General features: G+C 41.6%; 1 protein-coding gene across 1 annotated transcript in view; it reads left to right on the top strand.

The window, feature by feature from the left end:
• Window positions 1-3892: 3892 nt before the first annotated feature.
• The window catches only part of wnt3a (wingless-type MMTV integration site family, member 3A), a 35874-nt gene continuing 23920 nt past the window's right edge, over window positions 3893-15846 (top strand). The window contains exon 1 of the mRNA XM_036597290.1: window positions 3893-4003. Coding sequence (XP_036453183.1) covers window positions 3933-4003 — 71 coding nt within the window. The 5' untranslated portion in view covers window positions 3893-3932. The remainder of the gene's footprint in view (window positions 4004-15846) is intronic.

Raw genomic sequence — 15846 nt, 5'->3', positions numbered from 1 at the left:
TTTTAAAGCTGAATGAAGACTCTGGAGTTGATTTTAAACCCAGATGGAGACTCTGGAGTCGATTTTAAAGCTGAATGTAGACTCTGGAGTCGCTTTTAAAGCTGAATGGAGACTCTGGAGTCGATTTTAAAGCTGAATGTAGACTCTGGAGTCGCTTTTAAAGCTGAATGGAGACTCTGGAGTCGATTTTAAAGCTGAATGGAGACTCTGGAGTCGATTTTAAAGCTGAATGTAGACTCTGGAGTCGATTTTAAAGCTGAATGAAGACTCTGGAGTTGATTTTAAACCCAGATGGAGACTCTGGAGTCGATTTTAAAGCTGAATGAAGACTCTGGAGTCGATTTTAAAGCTGAATGTAGACCCTGGAGTCGATTTTAAAGCTGAATGAAGACTCTGGAGTTGATTTTAAACCCAGATGGAGACTCTGGAGTCGATTTTAAAGCTGAATGAAGACTCTGGAGTCGATTTTAAAGCTGAATGTAGACTCTGGAGTCGATTTTAAAGCTGAATGAAGACTCTGGAGTTGATTTTAAACCCAGATGGAGACTCTGGAGTCGATTTTAAAGCTGAATGTAGACTCTGGAGTCGCTTTTAAAGCTGAATGAAGACTCTGGAGTCACTTTTAAAGCTGAATGAAGACTGGAGTCGCTTTTAAAGCTGAATGGAGACTGGAGTCGATTTTAAAGCTGAATGAAGACTCTGGAGTCGATTTTAAAGCTGAATGGAGACTCTGGAGTTGCTTTTAAAGCTGAATGAAGACTGGAGTCGATTTTAAAGCTGAATGGAGACCCTGGAGTTGCTTTTAAAGCTGAATGAAGACTGGAGTCGATTTTAAAGCTGAATGAAGACTGGAGTTGATTTTAAAGCTGAATGGAGACTCTGGAGTCGATTTTAAAGCTGAATGAAGACTGGAGTTGATTTTAAAGCTGAATGGAGACTCTGGAGTTGATTTTAAACCCAGATGGAGAGTCTGGAGTTGATGTTAAAGCTTAATGAAGACTCTGGAGTCGCTTTTAAAGCTGAATGAAGACCCTGGAGTCGCTTTTAAAGCTGAATGAAGACTCTGGAGTTGATTTTAAACCCAGATGGAGACTCTGGAGTCGATATTAAAGCTAAATGAAGACTCTGGAGTCGCTTTTAAAGCTGAATGGAGACTCTGGAGTCGCTTTTAAAGCTGAATGGAGACTCTGGAGTTGATATTAAAGCTGAATGAAGACTCTGGAGTCGATTTTAAAGCTGAATGTAGACTCTGGAGTCGATTTTAAAGCTGAATGGAGACTCTGGAGTCGATTTTAAAGCTGAATGAAAACCATTCTAACTGTTGTTGCTCAGCATTGGCCACTAGATGGTGCTGTATAAAAGGCTGAGCTGGTTAGGTCCGGGGGGCTCTCAGTTTCAAAGTGGCTTAGTTCAGGGGTGCACATGTCCGGTCCTGGGGGGTCAGTGTCCAGCACAGTTATTTACCTGCTCAAACACACCTGATTCAGCTCCTCTGTTAAAGGTCAGGGTCAGTGGGTGTGTTTGAGTACTAGCTCACTGTGCTGGACACCAGCTCTCCAGGACCGGAGGTGTGAACCCCTGCCTCAGTTCCTCTGAGTGAATTCAGCTGCAGATCAACACGCAGTTCAGTATGAATGTACTCAGGTGGTGTTTTCTGGCTGAATCAGGCCCGTCTGATCCAGGTAAAGGGTTCTGTAATGAGCTGATGAGCTGAAACAGGTGAGGAGTGAAGACTCGTTCACCTGCAACTCAGGGCTGCCTCTGTCTTTGCCTCAGTGAAGGACTCAGAGTGGTCTGAAGACGGGCCCATATACTTCTGTCTGAATCGAGGCTAAAGTGTGAGGACATTTGATTTGGTCAGCCAGAAAGTAACCCTGACCCCTAATGTTCCCCAGCATGTTTTTACGCTGTATATGAATGATTAATTTCTTATTTCTCTCTTTAAGGGTTTTAGTGACAAAATGTAATATTTTATTTATTTCTGTTTTGTTTTTAGGCCATAACTCTTAAAAAAGATGGTTCTCCAAGGGTTCTATATACAGACAATGGTTCTATATAGAACTATGAACACTCAGAGAACCATTTGCATGCTTAAATGGTTCTTTATATGACGAAATGATTCTTCAGATTGATGGAGTATGATTTGTATATGGATCTATAGAGAACCCTTTTGAAAATGGTTCTATATATCACCAAAAAAGGTGATATATATGTTTTCAAGCTTGACATCATAACAGTAGAGGAACCCTTCTTGATGCTCTGTAGAACCACATGCGACACATTTTAAGCATGCAAATGGTTCTTTGAGTGTTCACGGTTCTATATAGAACCATTGTGTTTACTAAAGAACCTTTGAAGAACTATCTTTTTGAAGAGCACACTGCACTTTGGTCCCTTAAAGCAAAAGTTTGGGCACCCCTGATCTAAACCTACTGAGTGGTTCTGTGCTGACCGCTGCCCACTCCCTCTGAATCAGGTTGAAGGGACAGTGTGGAGTCCAGAGGGCTGCAGGCCTGAGTGGAGTCAGGCTGAAGCGCCGGTTCCTCCAGACAGATCTTTATCTGAGAACCCTCTCCGAATCTGAATGGGAGCGAGTGGTCAGGGCGAGAGTGTTTCCTCATCCTTTCACCTGCTGCTCCTCACGCTGACCCCACAATACACATCCGGACTGAGCCGAGGTCAGACCTGCTTCACTGATGACTCACAGTGTCCACTGCGCCACTGGAGTTACACTGAAATGGACCCTCTGAAGGTCAGCCCTCTTTATTAGAGCATAGCAGTGAATTGCTTACACGGCCAGCAGGTCCAGATGGCTACACCTCAGACAGAGCTCCGTCAGAGTGGACTGGACTTTAATAATAAGGCTGAGGATCAATAAATCTGGGAGTTTAAGGGTTAATTATTACGGCAGTACAGAGGCAGCGCTAACACGTCTAATAAACACTTTAATATTTATCATATAATACTTTAAATGTGCCCCATTGAGACTGTCCAGGACTAGATAATCTGCTTCAGTGAAAAATACAGGAAAAAACAGTGAAAAATGATGATTAAAAATGGAAATAAATATGAATAAATAGCTAAGAAATAAGAAATGACCATTAAACCAAAATAATTGGAAAAAATCAAAAAAAAATTTTAAAACTGAAAAGTTCTTCATTACAAGAAACAACTGAAACAAAAAATGGAAATAAATTCAAAAATCGAAAAACAAAATTTTATTGAAGACGAAATAAAACATATCAAAAGAGAACATCATCAGCTGGAAGTGTTTACAGAATAAACATTGGAAAATGTTTAAAGGAAAGTTTGAAAACAAATGAAAAAAGAAGAAAAAAAACATTTCAAAAATTGAACAAAAAAGTTTTAAAAGGAAGAGCGTCAAGTGTCCTCTGTTCTCTCTCTCTCTCTCTCTCTTTCTGTTCTCTCTCTGTCTCTCTCTCTGTCTCTGTTCTCTCTCTCTCTCTCTCCTCCTCTCTCTCTCTCCTCTCTCTCTCTCTGTCCTCTCTCTCACTCTGTCTCTCTCTTACTTCTTTCTCTGTTCTCTCTCTCTCTCTGTTCTTTCTCTCTCTCTCTGTCTCTCTCTCTTCTTTCTCTGTTCTCTCTGTGTTCTTTCTTTCTTTCTCTCCCTCTCTCTCTGTTCTTCTCTCTCTCTCTCTCTCTCTCTTTCTCTGTTCTCTCTCTCTCTCTGTTCTCTCTCTCTCTCTCTCTCTCTCTCTCTCTCTCTCTCTCTCTCTCTCTCTCTCTCTGATGTGGATCATTAGCATGTCCCCCCGAGGCCGTACCTGCTCTCTCTCTCTCTCTCTCTCTCAGCGGGGCGGGCGGGCGGCTGGGCGTGCGAGCGGGTGGGCGTGTGGGTGGGAGCGTGTGGAGTCTCAGTGTGTGGAGGCTGAGTGGTGTGTGTGTGTGTGTGTGTGTGAGAGAGTGTAAGGATGGTGTATGTGCTGTGTGTGCTGCTGCTGAGCGGACTGCCGCGCTCCCTCGCCACTTATCCCATATGGTGGTGAGTTTACAGCCTTCGTACTCCTCTCTACTCCTCTGTCTGCTCCTCTGTCTGCTCCTCTGTCTACTCCTCTTCACTCCTCTGTACTCCTCTCTGACTCCCTCTCTCTGTTAAACCCTCCTCCGAGTGAACGCCGCCGCCGCAAACTCCAGAAGACTAAACCAAACTCGGACTCAGGCAGCGTTTCTCTGTTACTGTAACTCAGTTTAGCAGCTGAGCTGATCTGCACTGAGAAAAGGGCTTTAAACGTCAGTCAGATGTTTCATTAACGGTGACTGTCAGTGTAGAAAGTGCTAAAACTGTCTGAAGCTTTTACTCTGCCGTCTCTGCAGACCCTCTCACTGTCGGATACTCAGTGTTTTAACCACATCGGTGTCTTTATTAAGGGGAACTTCAATCACTTTCTTTTCTAAAGCTGCTGTTTTGGAGGTTAATTTCAGTGCAAAAAAGTGATTTAACAACAAAATTTAAGAGAGTTTTTAGTTTTTGTGCTCCTGTAGCTCAGCTTCAGTATTAAAACCTCTCAGCTGAACTGATTTTACTGAGAAAAGGGCTTTAAAACTGAGTCAGATGTTCCGTTTGTGGTGACCGTCGGGGTAAAACGTACTAAAACAGTCAGACTGAAGCGTTTACTCTGCAGTCTCTGCGGATCTTCTCACATTTTAATATATCAGTGACTTTATTAAGGAGAAATTTGGTCGTTTTCCTGTCTAAAGCTGCTATTTTGGGGATGAATGTCAGTGCAAAAGTGAATTAACAGCAGAATTTAAGACATTTCTGAGTTTTTCCGCTCCTGTAGCTTAGTTTCAATGTTTTTTCAAGATTTCTGAGAAAACGTCAGATGTTTAATTTGTCGTGACAGTCAGTGTTAAAGTGCTAAAACAGTCTGAAGCGTTTACCCTGCAGTCTCTGCTTTAGTGACTACATTAAGGAGAAATCTGTCCGTTTTCGTGTCTAAAGCTGCTGTTTTGGGGCTGAATGTCAGTGTAAAAGTCTGTTAACAGTAGAATTTGTGTGTTACTGTAGGTTTGTTGGTGATATGTCGTCTCTGCAGATCGTCTCACTGTTGGATACTCAGTGTTTTAACCACTTTCGTGTCTTTGATAAGTAGAACTTCAGTCACTTTTCTGTCTCAAGCTGCTGTTTGGGGGTGAATATCAGTGCAGAAGTGATGTAACCACAAAGTTCAGCCCATTTCTGTTTGTTTGTGTTTCTGTAACTGTTTAAATATTGAAACCTCTCAGCTGATCTGACTGTAACTGAGAAAGTCACTCATGGTGACTGAAACTTTTACTCCAGACCTCCAGCTGTGTTATATATTCAAAATGTTGAATTTGAGTTACTGTAAAATTTTCAATAATGCGCATCGTTTAATCCGCTCGACTTTACCGACTAAAATAACCACAAATACTGATTTAACACGGCGCCACTTCTGTGTGAGGTGAGGACGTCAGAGACACAAGTGACATTTCATTCATTTACCTGACTCAGTGATGTGTATTCGATCATTTATTATAAATATTATTATTATTATGCTTTTTCTGTGGTCAGGTCCACTTTGTAGATCCTCTCACTGTCGGAGTTACTCAGCATTTTAACCACTTTAGGGTCATTCTATGGAAATGTCCATTTTTGTGTCCCTAGTGTTTACAGATATATCACACTAGAAAAACATGTTATTTATATTCTTAAAATAAAACAATATTGGTTTTTAAATCAATCATATAAAACTACAAGCACCACAGAAGAGCTCGTCCTCACAGTCGTGTGTGAAGGCTGAGGCCAGATTTTGAGGTAAAAAACATGTTTTTCTGCAATTTTAACTGCAATAATCTATACATGACTATGAAATATATGAATTAAATGCCATAAAGAAAACAAATGACAAATAAATATTATAAAATATATAATGAAAGTCCCCCGGAGTCGAGTCACTCGTGTTACTGCGTAACAAAAAATCTCTTTTTCTGAAATAAAAGTCACACTGATGACATCACTTGACGTTTCTTATGTGTAACACCATTGAGGATCAGTAAAAAGTGACAGAGAGATAGAAAAGTGGACGCTTCAGTAAAATGACCCTTTACTGACTTTATTAACGAGAACTACGATCATTTTACATCTGTAAAGTTTGTCTTTTTCTATTTCGGAGGTGAATTTCAGTGCAAAAGTGATTTAATGACAAAACATGAAGGTCTTCAGAGTTCCTGTGTAACTGTAGCTCAAACACACTTCAGTGCTGCCTTAAGAGTCACTTGCCTTGTTGTAAGATAAGAGATGATTTGAACGTGTTTAAATGGTTTGAACGTGTTTAATCGTTTGTTTTATTGAAGCGTTTTTTCCACTTTGTCACTTTATTGAGGAGAACTTTGCTCATTTTCATTTCTAAAGTGTGTTGTTTGCTTTTTTGGGGTTGATTTCAGTGTAAAAGTGATTTTCACAGCAGAATTTTTCACACTATTTAGAATTTTAATAGATTATTTCAATAACACTTCTGTGAGTTTGGTGCTTTAAATGCGTGTGGTTTGCTGTTTCGGAGGTGACCGTTAATGCAAAACTGGTTTAAAAGCCAAATTTCAGACTGATTAGAGTTTGTGGGACTTATTTCAGTGATAATCTGCACTGGAACCTCATCACTGTCCCGACGTTACTGTGGACAGGGGTTTAAAAGCATGTGGGCTGCTGTTGCGGAGGTGACTGTCAGTGCAGTAATAGAACGCTGGCATAGTTTCTGTGTGTGGTCAGTCCGATTAGACCCTCCTGACCGCTCTGTGGGTCAGTATGATGTGGGTGGGTCATTCTACAGAAACGTCCACTTTTCTATCTGTCCATAGGAGTCACTGGTGTTACTGATCCTCATTGGTGTTCCACATAATAAAGAAACACCAGATACATAATTAATGAACAATACATTTTCCAGAATGGCTGCTACAGAGCATCAAACCACATGTTGTCAATCATGGAATATCCACTAAAATATGGAATTTAATCCATATGGATTCTATTATTTTCACAATGACCTCAAAATAAAGTCGGTCACACCACTGACTTCAGCTAAAAGCTTCATATGAAATCATGAGCTAAATGAGAAAATCTCTGATAACTGAAAGACTCAGTGGACTCACCATGAGCTTTTCTTCATAGATCCTCAGAAAACAGGTAAAAGGAAGTTGAGTGATGTCATCAGTGTGACTTTTATTTGTGCTTTTATTTTATATGAACTTTTATTTCAAAATAAGAGATTTTTGTTACGCGATAACACCAGTGACTCGACTCCTGGGACAACAACTTTCATTATATATTTTATAATATTTATTTGTCATTTGTTTTCTTCATGTCATTTAAATCATATATTTCATAGTCATGTATAGATTATTGCAGTTAAAATGGCAGAAAAACATGTTTTTTGCCTCAAAATATGGCCTCAGCCTTCACACATGACTGTGAGGACGAGCTCTTCTGTGGTGCTTGGAATTCTATATTATTGATTTAAAAACCAATATTGCTAAATTGACGTTTTAAGTGTAATATATCTGTAAATGCCAGGGACACAAAAGTGGACGTTTCTGTAGAATGACCCAGGTCTGTGTTGCGTATACATTTACATTTACGGCATTTGGCAGACGCTCTTATCCAGAGCAACGTACAATTTGAAGGTGAAGGCAGTGTTATGAGTCCTGCCCAAGGACTCTTACTGGTATAGTGTAGGGTGCTGACCCAGACAGGGACTGAACCCCAGTCTGCAGCATAGAAGGCAGAGGTGTTACCCACTACACTATATAGAGCTCGTAGCTGGTACTGATACGGTTCTGACCCGACGTCGCTGTCCTCTGAGGGGGGGTCAGTGAAGGACCGACTGCAGCTTCCTTTCAGCTCTCGAGCTCGATTCCTGTCGTGTCTCACTGAGACAGAGGACACGAGTCCTTTGATTAATGTCAAACAAAGACGTCACATGTAGAAGTTAGAAAACGAAGCTAGAACTTTATCTTTTTATTTGAATTTATAGCATATAAAGCTATTTAAAACATACCAAGTGTCTAAACTAGACTCTAAAAAGACGGTTCTCCAAGGGCTCTTTAGTAAAGGGAATGTTCTATATAGAACCGTTCCATGCTGAAAGGGTTCTCTGCATAGTGAAAGCGTTCTTCGGATTGATGGAGAATGTATGGTATGTTGTTCTTTATATGGAACCTTTTTGGTTCTTCTATTATTATGATGTCAAGCTAGTAACAACAACAGAACCCTTTTCTGTGCCTTATAGAACCAAATTCAACACATTCTCTATCAATCTGAAGAACGCTTTAAGTATGCAATGGTTCCATGTAGAACTCATAGTTCTAAACAGAACCATTCCCTTTCTTTCTTTTTTTTGTGTAAACTAGGGTTCTTTGGTAAAGGGAATGGTTCTTTTTAGAACCTTTTGCACCTTTTGAAGTGTTCTCTTCATGGTGAAATGGTTCTCCAGATTGATAGAAAATTTACTGTATATGGTTCTATAAAACTTTTTTGAAATGGTTCTGTATAGCACCAAAAAGTGTTCTATTATTATCATGTGAAACTTGTAACAACAGCAGAACCCTTTTTGGTGGAATATAGAACCACCCACCACACATTCTCCATCAGTCTTTAGAACCATTTGAGAGAACTCTTTATGCATGAAATGGTTCCATGTAGAACTCATCCCTTTATTTAAAATCTATCAAGTGTCTGAAATTACATTCTTAAATAAGATGGTTCTTCAAGGAATCTTATGTAAAGGGAATAGTTCTATGTAGAACAATTTGCATGCTTAAATGGTTCTCTGCATGATGAAAGCATTCTTCAGGTTGATGGAGAATGTGTTGTATATGGTTCTATATGGCACCAAAAAGGGTTCTGCTCTTGTCGAGCTCATACACAGTAGAAGAACCCTTTTTGGTGCTATATAGAACCACATACAACACATTCTCCATCAATCTGAAGAACAATGTCACCATCAAAGGAACCATTTAATCGTGCAAATGGTTCCATGTAGAACTCATGGTTCTAAATAGAACCATTCACTTTATTTAAAAGCTATCGTGTAAAAACTTTTCATGCTTCTTTAGATTGATGGAGAATGTGCTGTATATGGTTCTATATACAATACCCCTTTACTGAAGAACCCTTGAAGAACCGTCTTGTTAAGCATGTCCCACTGAGTAGCTGCAGACTGAGGCAGAACTGTGTGTCTCAGAGCTGAACGCTGAGTAACAGCTGTGAACTGTGTGAACTCATTAATACAGTCGCGCTGAATCCGCACTGATGCTGAACTCACTCTCCCGCCGTCTCTGTGTGTCCGACTGCCCTTCAGTCGGTACTAGCTCGTCTCCAGGGTTCTTCCGGGTGTTAAAGTATGAAAGGCCGGGGCAGGAGGAGGACTCTCCGGGGTTTTGTCCCGCTGGAGGGGCATGGGAATAAAGATGAGCCTCTGGGGGTCGTTTTTAAAAGCCGTAATTAAGTAGGTCATTAACCCGGTCCGAGCTACTCTCTTCTGCTTAATTGTTGTCTGTCTGACCCACTTGAAGCTTTTAGGGCCTCACAGAGCCGCGTGGAGAGGCTGGTCTCAGAACAGCTCCCTGAGTCGGGATGGAACAGCTACGCAGTTAGCATGCAGTTCATCAGAGTGCAGTTTATAACCACGCAGGAGTTCATAAGAACAGTCAGCATCAGTTATCAGAAGAGCTGCCATCAGAGAATTTATCAGGATACAATTCGCATTTTATCTGAATAGTTATCATCAAAGGGTTTATTATCAGAATGCAGTTAGTGTAACTGTTTATCAGAATGTAGCATCACATTTTATCAGAAAGTGGCTTTCAATTTTTCAGTGGTTGGAGTTTGTCAGAATGTGATTAGCCACAAAGTTCATAAACATGCAGTTAACATCACTGTTCATCACGATGGCATTGAGAGTCTATCAGAATGCAGTTAGCGTTACTGTTTATTAGAATGCAGTTAGAGTTTAGTAGAATGCAGTTAATGTAACTGTTTATCAGGATGCAGCTGGAGCTTAGTAGAATACAGTTATCATCACTGTTTATCAGGATGCAGTTAGAGTTTAGTAGAATGCAGCTGGAGCTTAGTAGAATACAGTTATCATCACTGTTTATCAGGATGCAGTTGGAGTTTAGTAGAATGCAGTTAGCATCACTGTTTGTTAGAATACAGTTAGAGTTTAGTAGAATGCAGTTAGCATCACTGTTTGTTAGAATACAGTTAGAGTTTAGTAGAATGCAGTTAATGTCACTGTTTATCATGATGCAGTTATAGTTTAGTAGAATGCAGTTAGCGTCACTTTTCATAAGAATGCAGTTAGAGTTTAGTAGAATGCAGTTAGAGTTTTGTAGAATGCAGTTAGCGTCACTGTTTAGCAAATGCAGTTAAAGTTTAGCAGAATGCAGTTAGAGTTTAGTAGAATGCAGTTAGAGTTTAGCAGAATGCAGTTAAAGTTTAGTAGAATGCAGTTAGAGTTTAGTAGAATACAGTTAGAGTTTAGCAGAATGCAGTTAAAATTTAGCAGAATGCAGTTAGAGTTTAGTAGAATGCAGTTAGAGTTTAGTAGAATGCAGATAGAGTTTAGTAGAATGCAGTTAGAGTTTAGTAGAATGCAGTTAGAGTTTATTAAATGCAGTTAGAGTTTAGTAGAATGCAGTTAGAGTTTAGTAAAATGCAGTTAGAGTTTAGTAGAATGCAGTTAGAGTTTAGCAGAATGCAGTTAGAGTTTAGTAAAATGCAGTTAGAGTTTAGTAAAATGCAGTTAGCATCAGAGTGAGGTTATCAGGAGACTTTATCAGAATGTGATTAGCGTCAGTTTTGAGCTGAACGCAGTCACTAAAGTGCAGGAAAAGCCAGAAAGGTAGATCGTTCGACCTCTGGGCTAACGATCAGACAAGCTCATGACGAACTGACCTCAGATCAGTATCAAAGCGTCTGATTCAGCATCGCTCAGGCTGCAGCCGACAGGCAGAAGTTGGTGGAAGCTTCTGGAACGTACGGTCTAGTCGGAGCAGGCGTCCGCGGTTTGTTAGCATAAAGAGACAAAGGCTGGCACATTTCCTAAAAGCTAATTACAGATTTATTCAGCTTTATGCTAAAGCTTTGGCTTTTCGCTCTCCCGCTGCTGCACTGCAGCTGACGGCTGTGGAGTGAAGGAGAGTGAAATGAGGAAAAGTCTGTTTGGGCTCCACTGATAAAGAGGACTTTATTATGGTTTGTTTGTGAAGAATTTCCACACTTTACCTGAGATCACATCAGACAGACCTGACGGGGTGTCTCAGTGAATTCCTCCGGTCAGTGTGTCAGGCTTCTGGACAAGAAGTAAAGTCATCAGCCCTGAGAGTTTACGAGCAGCACAGCCTGAGGCAACGAGAGGTTCCTGCCTCTCACAAAACGCCTCATTTCAGGAGTGACATAGCTGCGTCTAATGGACTTCACTCAGCTTCACTCAGGAGAAGATTGACTGCTTTGATTCGTCTGAGTTGCTCATTGGGATTTCTTGACCATCTGAAACTGACCCAGCCTGACTGAGTACAACTAATAACAGCTTCAGTCTGTCATAAATGTTCATACAACATTTCAGACACCTTTATTTTGATAGTTACCATTAAGCTTATCTGTAATGCTCACATTATCAAAGGGGAAGTTCAACATTAATAAGTGGTTAAGATGTAAACAGAGTCGGTTCAGAGTGGTTTGGTGTGAAACGCTGTTCTAGATAAACTTGCTGAGTCAGAACTGTTCACAGTGGTGGTGATAGGAACCAGACGTCCACCTCTAAAAGCTCCCTCACAGAAAGTTCCTACATGAAATGGTTATGAATTCACTGCCTGATGACTGAGACACTGTTTTATGATAGTTTAGAGAACTTAAACTCCATTCATGGTGGAGGGATACATGCAGGGCGCTGTGAGGCAAAATAGTCCCCAAAGAAAACTTATTATTTCAGATTTTCCACTATTTTCATCATCAACATTCATATAAACTCAGAAGACTCGTGTAGGTTCACTGGTGGTTCTGGATAGTAAATAAAATGTCTATATCTGTGTTGTAGTCATGGCGACCCCTGGTTCCTATCACCACCACTGTACAGAGATCTGACCCTGATACAGTTGGTACGGACGTGTTTGGGTTTAGAGAGTAACTCAGAAGTAAAGTAATGAAGACTGAGATCACTTATTTTTAATTTTCCTAATTTGTACTGGACTATTTTGTCAAAATCCCAACACTGATGCGAATGTAAATAGAACTGGTACTAAAATCCAACAGGCCGAGAGAACCGAACTACAAATGTAAACGCACCCAAAGTGAGGTTGGGGCATCTTCATCACTCCATACCTTCCATCATTCCTACACACAGCATAGGTGTGCTACACCCCCTCCCCACCCCACCCCACCCCACCCCACCTCAGAAGATAAATAGCTGGAGGTGACGGCCTGCCGCACATTCCTTTTCCCAAGCGCTCGCTCGCTTGATGTCAAAGTCGGCTGTGTGGCCCCGGGGCCTGGGACAGAAGTGGTAATCCAGAGCGGCTCGTGCACAGGCTTGCTGAGATATGCATCAAAAAACGAGACACACGCATACACGGCAGATGAAAAGAGGCAGCGAATGGATCCGAGGCTAAACACAGCAAAGGGAGCGTTTTGTTTCTGCGCTTTTTTGTTTTGTTAATTACCAGGATTAGGAGATTTGAGGGGCGACGCGGAAGAAGACATGAAGAACGAGGAAGGAGACCAGTAGCTCAGTTCTGGTCAAAACGACAGGAAAACACACAGATCAATAAATGACCTCGAACGTTTCCTTTGGTGTCCACCAGTCACATAAACACGCCAACATCCGTCGCCTAGTAATACGACCTGCTGAGATGCTGAACTAGCCACAGAGATGCTAAGCTGTCGACTGACGAGTCAGCAGAGTCGTTAATCTGTAGACTCTGCTGAAAGAAACAGCACAGACCAGCAAGCATTTCATGCTGGTCTAAGCTGGTCTGTGCAGGTCAATGTTGGTCTAGTTCTGGTTCAGCTGGTAACCCCAGCATGGTCATCCAGCAGAACAGCATTGAAACATAACATATGCTGGTTTTTCTGGTGACCAGCCAGGATGATCTGTGCTGGTGCTCTCTGTCTGATGGTTTAAAGGTGAACGCTGTGTTGTGTGATGGTTGTTAATCTGTAGTGGTGTTCTCTGATGGTGTTGATGGTTGAATGCTGTGTTGTGTGATGGTTGTTAATCTGTAGTGGTGTTCTCTGATGGTGCTGATGGTGAATGCTGTGTTGTGTGATCGTTGTTAATCTGTAGTGGTGTTCTCTGATAGTGCTGATGGTGAATGCTGTGTTGTGAGATGGTTGTTAATCTGTGGTGGTGTTCTCTGATGGTGTTGATGGCGTTGATGTTGAATGCTGTGTTGTGAGATGGTTGTTAATCTGTAGTGGTGTTCTCTGATGGTGTTAATGGTGAATGCTGTGTTGTGAGATGGTTGTCAATCTGTGGTGGTGTTCTCTGATGGTGTTGATGGTTAATGCTGTGTTGTGAGATGGTTGTTAATCTGTGGTGGTGTTCTCTGATGGTGTTAATGGTGAATGCTGTGTTGTGAGATGGTTGTCAATCTGTGGTGGTGTTCTCTGATGGTGTTGATGGTTAATGCTGTGTTGTGAGATGGTTGTTAATCTGTGGTAGTGTTCTCTGATGGTGTTGATGGTGAACACTGTGTTGTGTGAGGGTTATTAATCTGTGGTAGTGTTCTCTGATGGTGTTGATGGTGCTGATGGTGAATGCTGTGTTGTGAGATGGTTGTTAATCTGTGGTGGTGTTCTCTGATGGTGTTGATGGCGTTGATGTTGAATGCTGTGTTGTGAGATGGTTGTTAATCTGTAGTGGTGTTCTCTGATGGTGTTAATGGTGAATGCTGTGTTGTGAGATGGTTGTCAATCTGTGGTGGTGTTCTCTGATGGTGTTGATGGTTAATGCTGTGTTGTGAGATGGTTGTTAATCTGTGGTGGTGTTCTCTGATGGTGTTAATGGTGAATGCTGTGTTGTGAGATGGTTGTCAATCTGTGGTGGTGTTCTCTGATGGTGTTGATGGTTAATGCTGTGTTGTGAGATGGTTGTTAATCTGTGGTAGTGTTCTCTGATGGTGTTGATGGTGAACACTGTGTTGTGTGAGGGTTATTAATCTGTGGTAGTGTTCTCTGATGGTGTTGATGGTTGATGGTGAATGCTGTGTCGGGAGATGGTTGTTTATCTGTGGTAGTGTTCTCTGATGGTGCTGATGGTGTTGATGGCATTGATGGTCAATGCTGTGTTGTGAGATGGTTGTTTATCTGTGGTGGTGTTCTCTGATGGTGCTGATGGTGTTGATGGTCAATGCTGTGTTGTGAGATGGTTGTTTATCTGTGGTGGTGTTCTCTGATGGTGCTGATGGTGTTGATGGCATTGATGGTCAATGCTGTGCTGTGAGATGGTTGTTAATCTGTGGTGGTGTTCTCTGATGGTGTTGATGGCATTGATCGTCAATGCTGTGTTGTGAGATGGTTGTTGATCTGTGGTGGTGTTCTCTGATGGTGTTGATGGCATTGATGGTCAATGCTGTGTTGTGAGGTGGTTGTTGATCTGTGGTAGTGTTCTCTGATGGTGTTGATGGCATTGATGGTCAATGCTGTGTTGTGAGGTGGTTGTTGATCTGTGGTAGTGTTCTCTGATGGTGTTGATGGCATTGATCGTCAATGCTGTGTTGTGAGATGGTTGTTAATCTGTGGTGGTGTTCTCTGATGGTGTTGATGGCATTGATGGTCAATGCTGTGTTGTGAGGTGGTTGTTGATCTGTGGTAGTGTTCTCTGATGGTGCTGATGGTGTTGATGGCATTGATGGTCAATGCTGTGCTGTGAGATGGTTGTTAATCTGTGGTGGTGTTCTCTCATGGTGTTGATGGTGGATGCTGTGTTGTGAGTTGTTATTCTGTGATGGTGTTGATGGTGAATGCTGTGTTGTGAGATGGTTGTTAATCTGTGATGGTGTTCTCTCATGGTGTTGATGGTGGATGCTGTGTTGTGAGTTGTTATTCTGTGATGGTGTTGATGGTGAATGCTGTGTTGTGAGATGGTTGTTAATCTGTGGTGGTGTTCTCTGATGGTGCTGATGGTGAATGCTGTGTTGTGAGATGATTGTTAATCTGTGGTGCTGTTCTCTGATGGTGTTGATGGTGCTGATGGTTAATGCTGTGTTGTGAGATGATTGTTAATCTGTGGTGCTGTTCTCTGATGGTGTTGATGGTGCTGATGGTTAATGCTGTGTTGTGAGATGGTTGTTAATCTGTGGTGGTGTTCTCTGATGGTGCTGATGGTGAATGCTGTGTTGTGAGATGATTGTTAATCTGTGGTGCTGTTCTCTGATGGTGTTGATGGTGCTGATGGTTAATGCTGTGTTGTGAGATGATTGTTAATCTGTGGTGCTGTTCTCTGATGGTGTTGATGGTGCTGATGGTTAATGCTGTGTTGTGAGATGGTTGTTAATCTGTGGTGGTGTTCTCTCATGGTGTTGATGGTGGATGCTGTGTTGTGAGTTGTTATTCTGTGATGGTGTTGATGGTTTTGATGGCGAATGCTGTGTTGTGAGATCATTGTTAATCTGTGGTGGTGTTCTCTGATGGTGTTGATGGTTGATGCTGTGTTGTGAGATGGTTAATCTGTGGTGGTGTTCTCTGATGGTGCTGATGTTGAACGCTGTGTTGTGTGATGGTTGTTAATCTGTAGTGGTGTTCTCTGATGGTGCTGATGGTGAATGCTGTGTTGTGAGATGATTGTTAATCTGTGGTGCTGTTCTCTGATG

Source organism: Colossoma macropomum, unplaced genomic scaffold, assembly GCF_904425465.1.
Source record: "Colossoma macropomum unplaced genomic scaffold, Colossoma_macropomum, whole genome shotgun sequence".
Taxonomy (NCBI): domain Eukaryota; kingdom Metazoa; phylum Chordata; class Actinopteri; order Characiformes; family Serrasalmidae; genus Colossoma; species Colossoma macropomum.
This window is presented reverse-complemented; position numbering and strand designations above follow the sequence as displayed.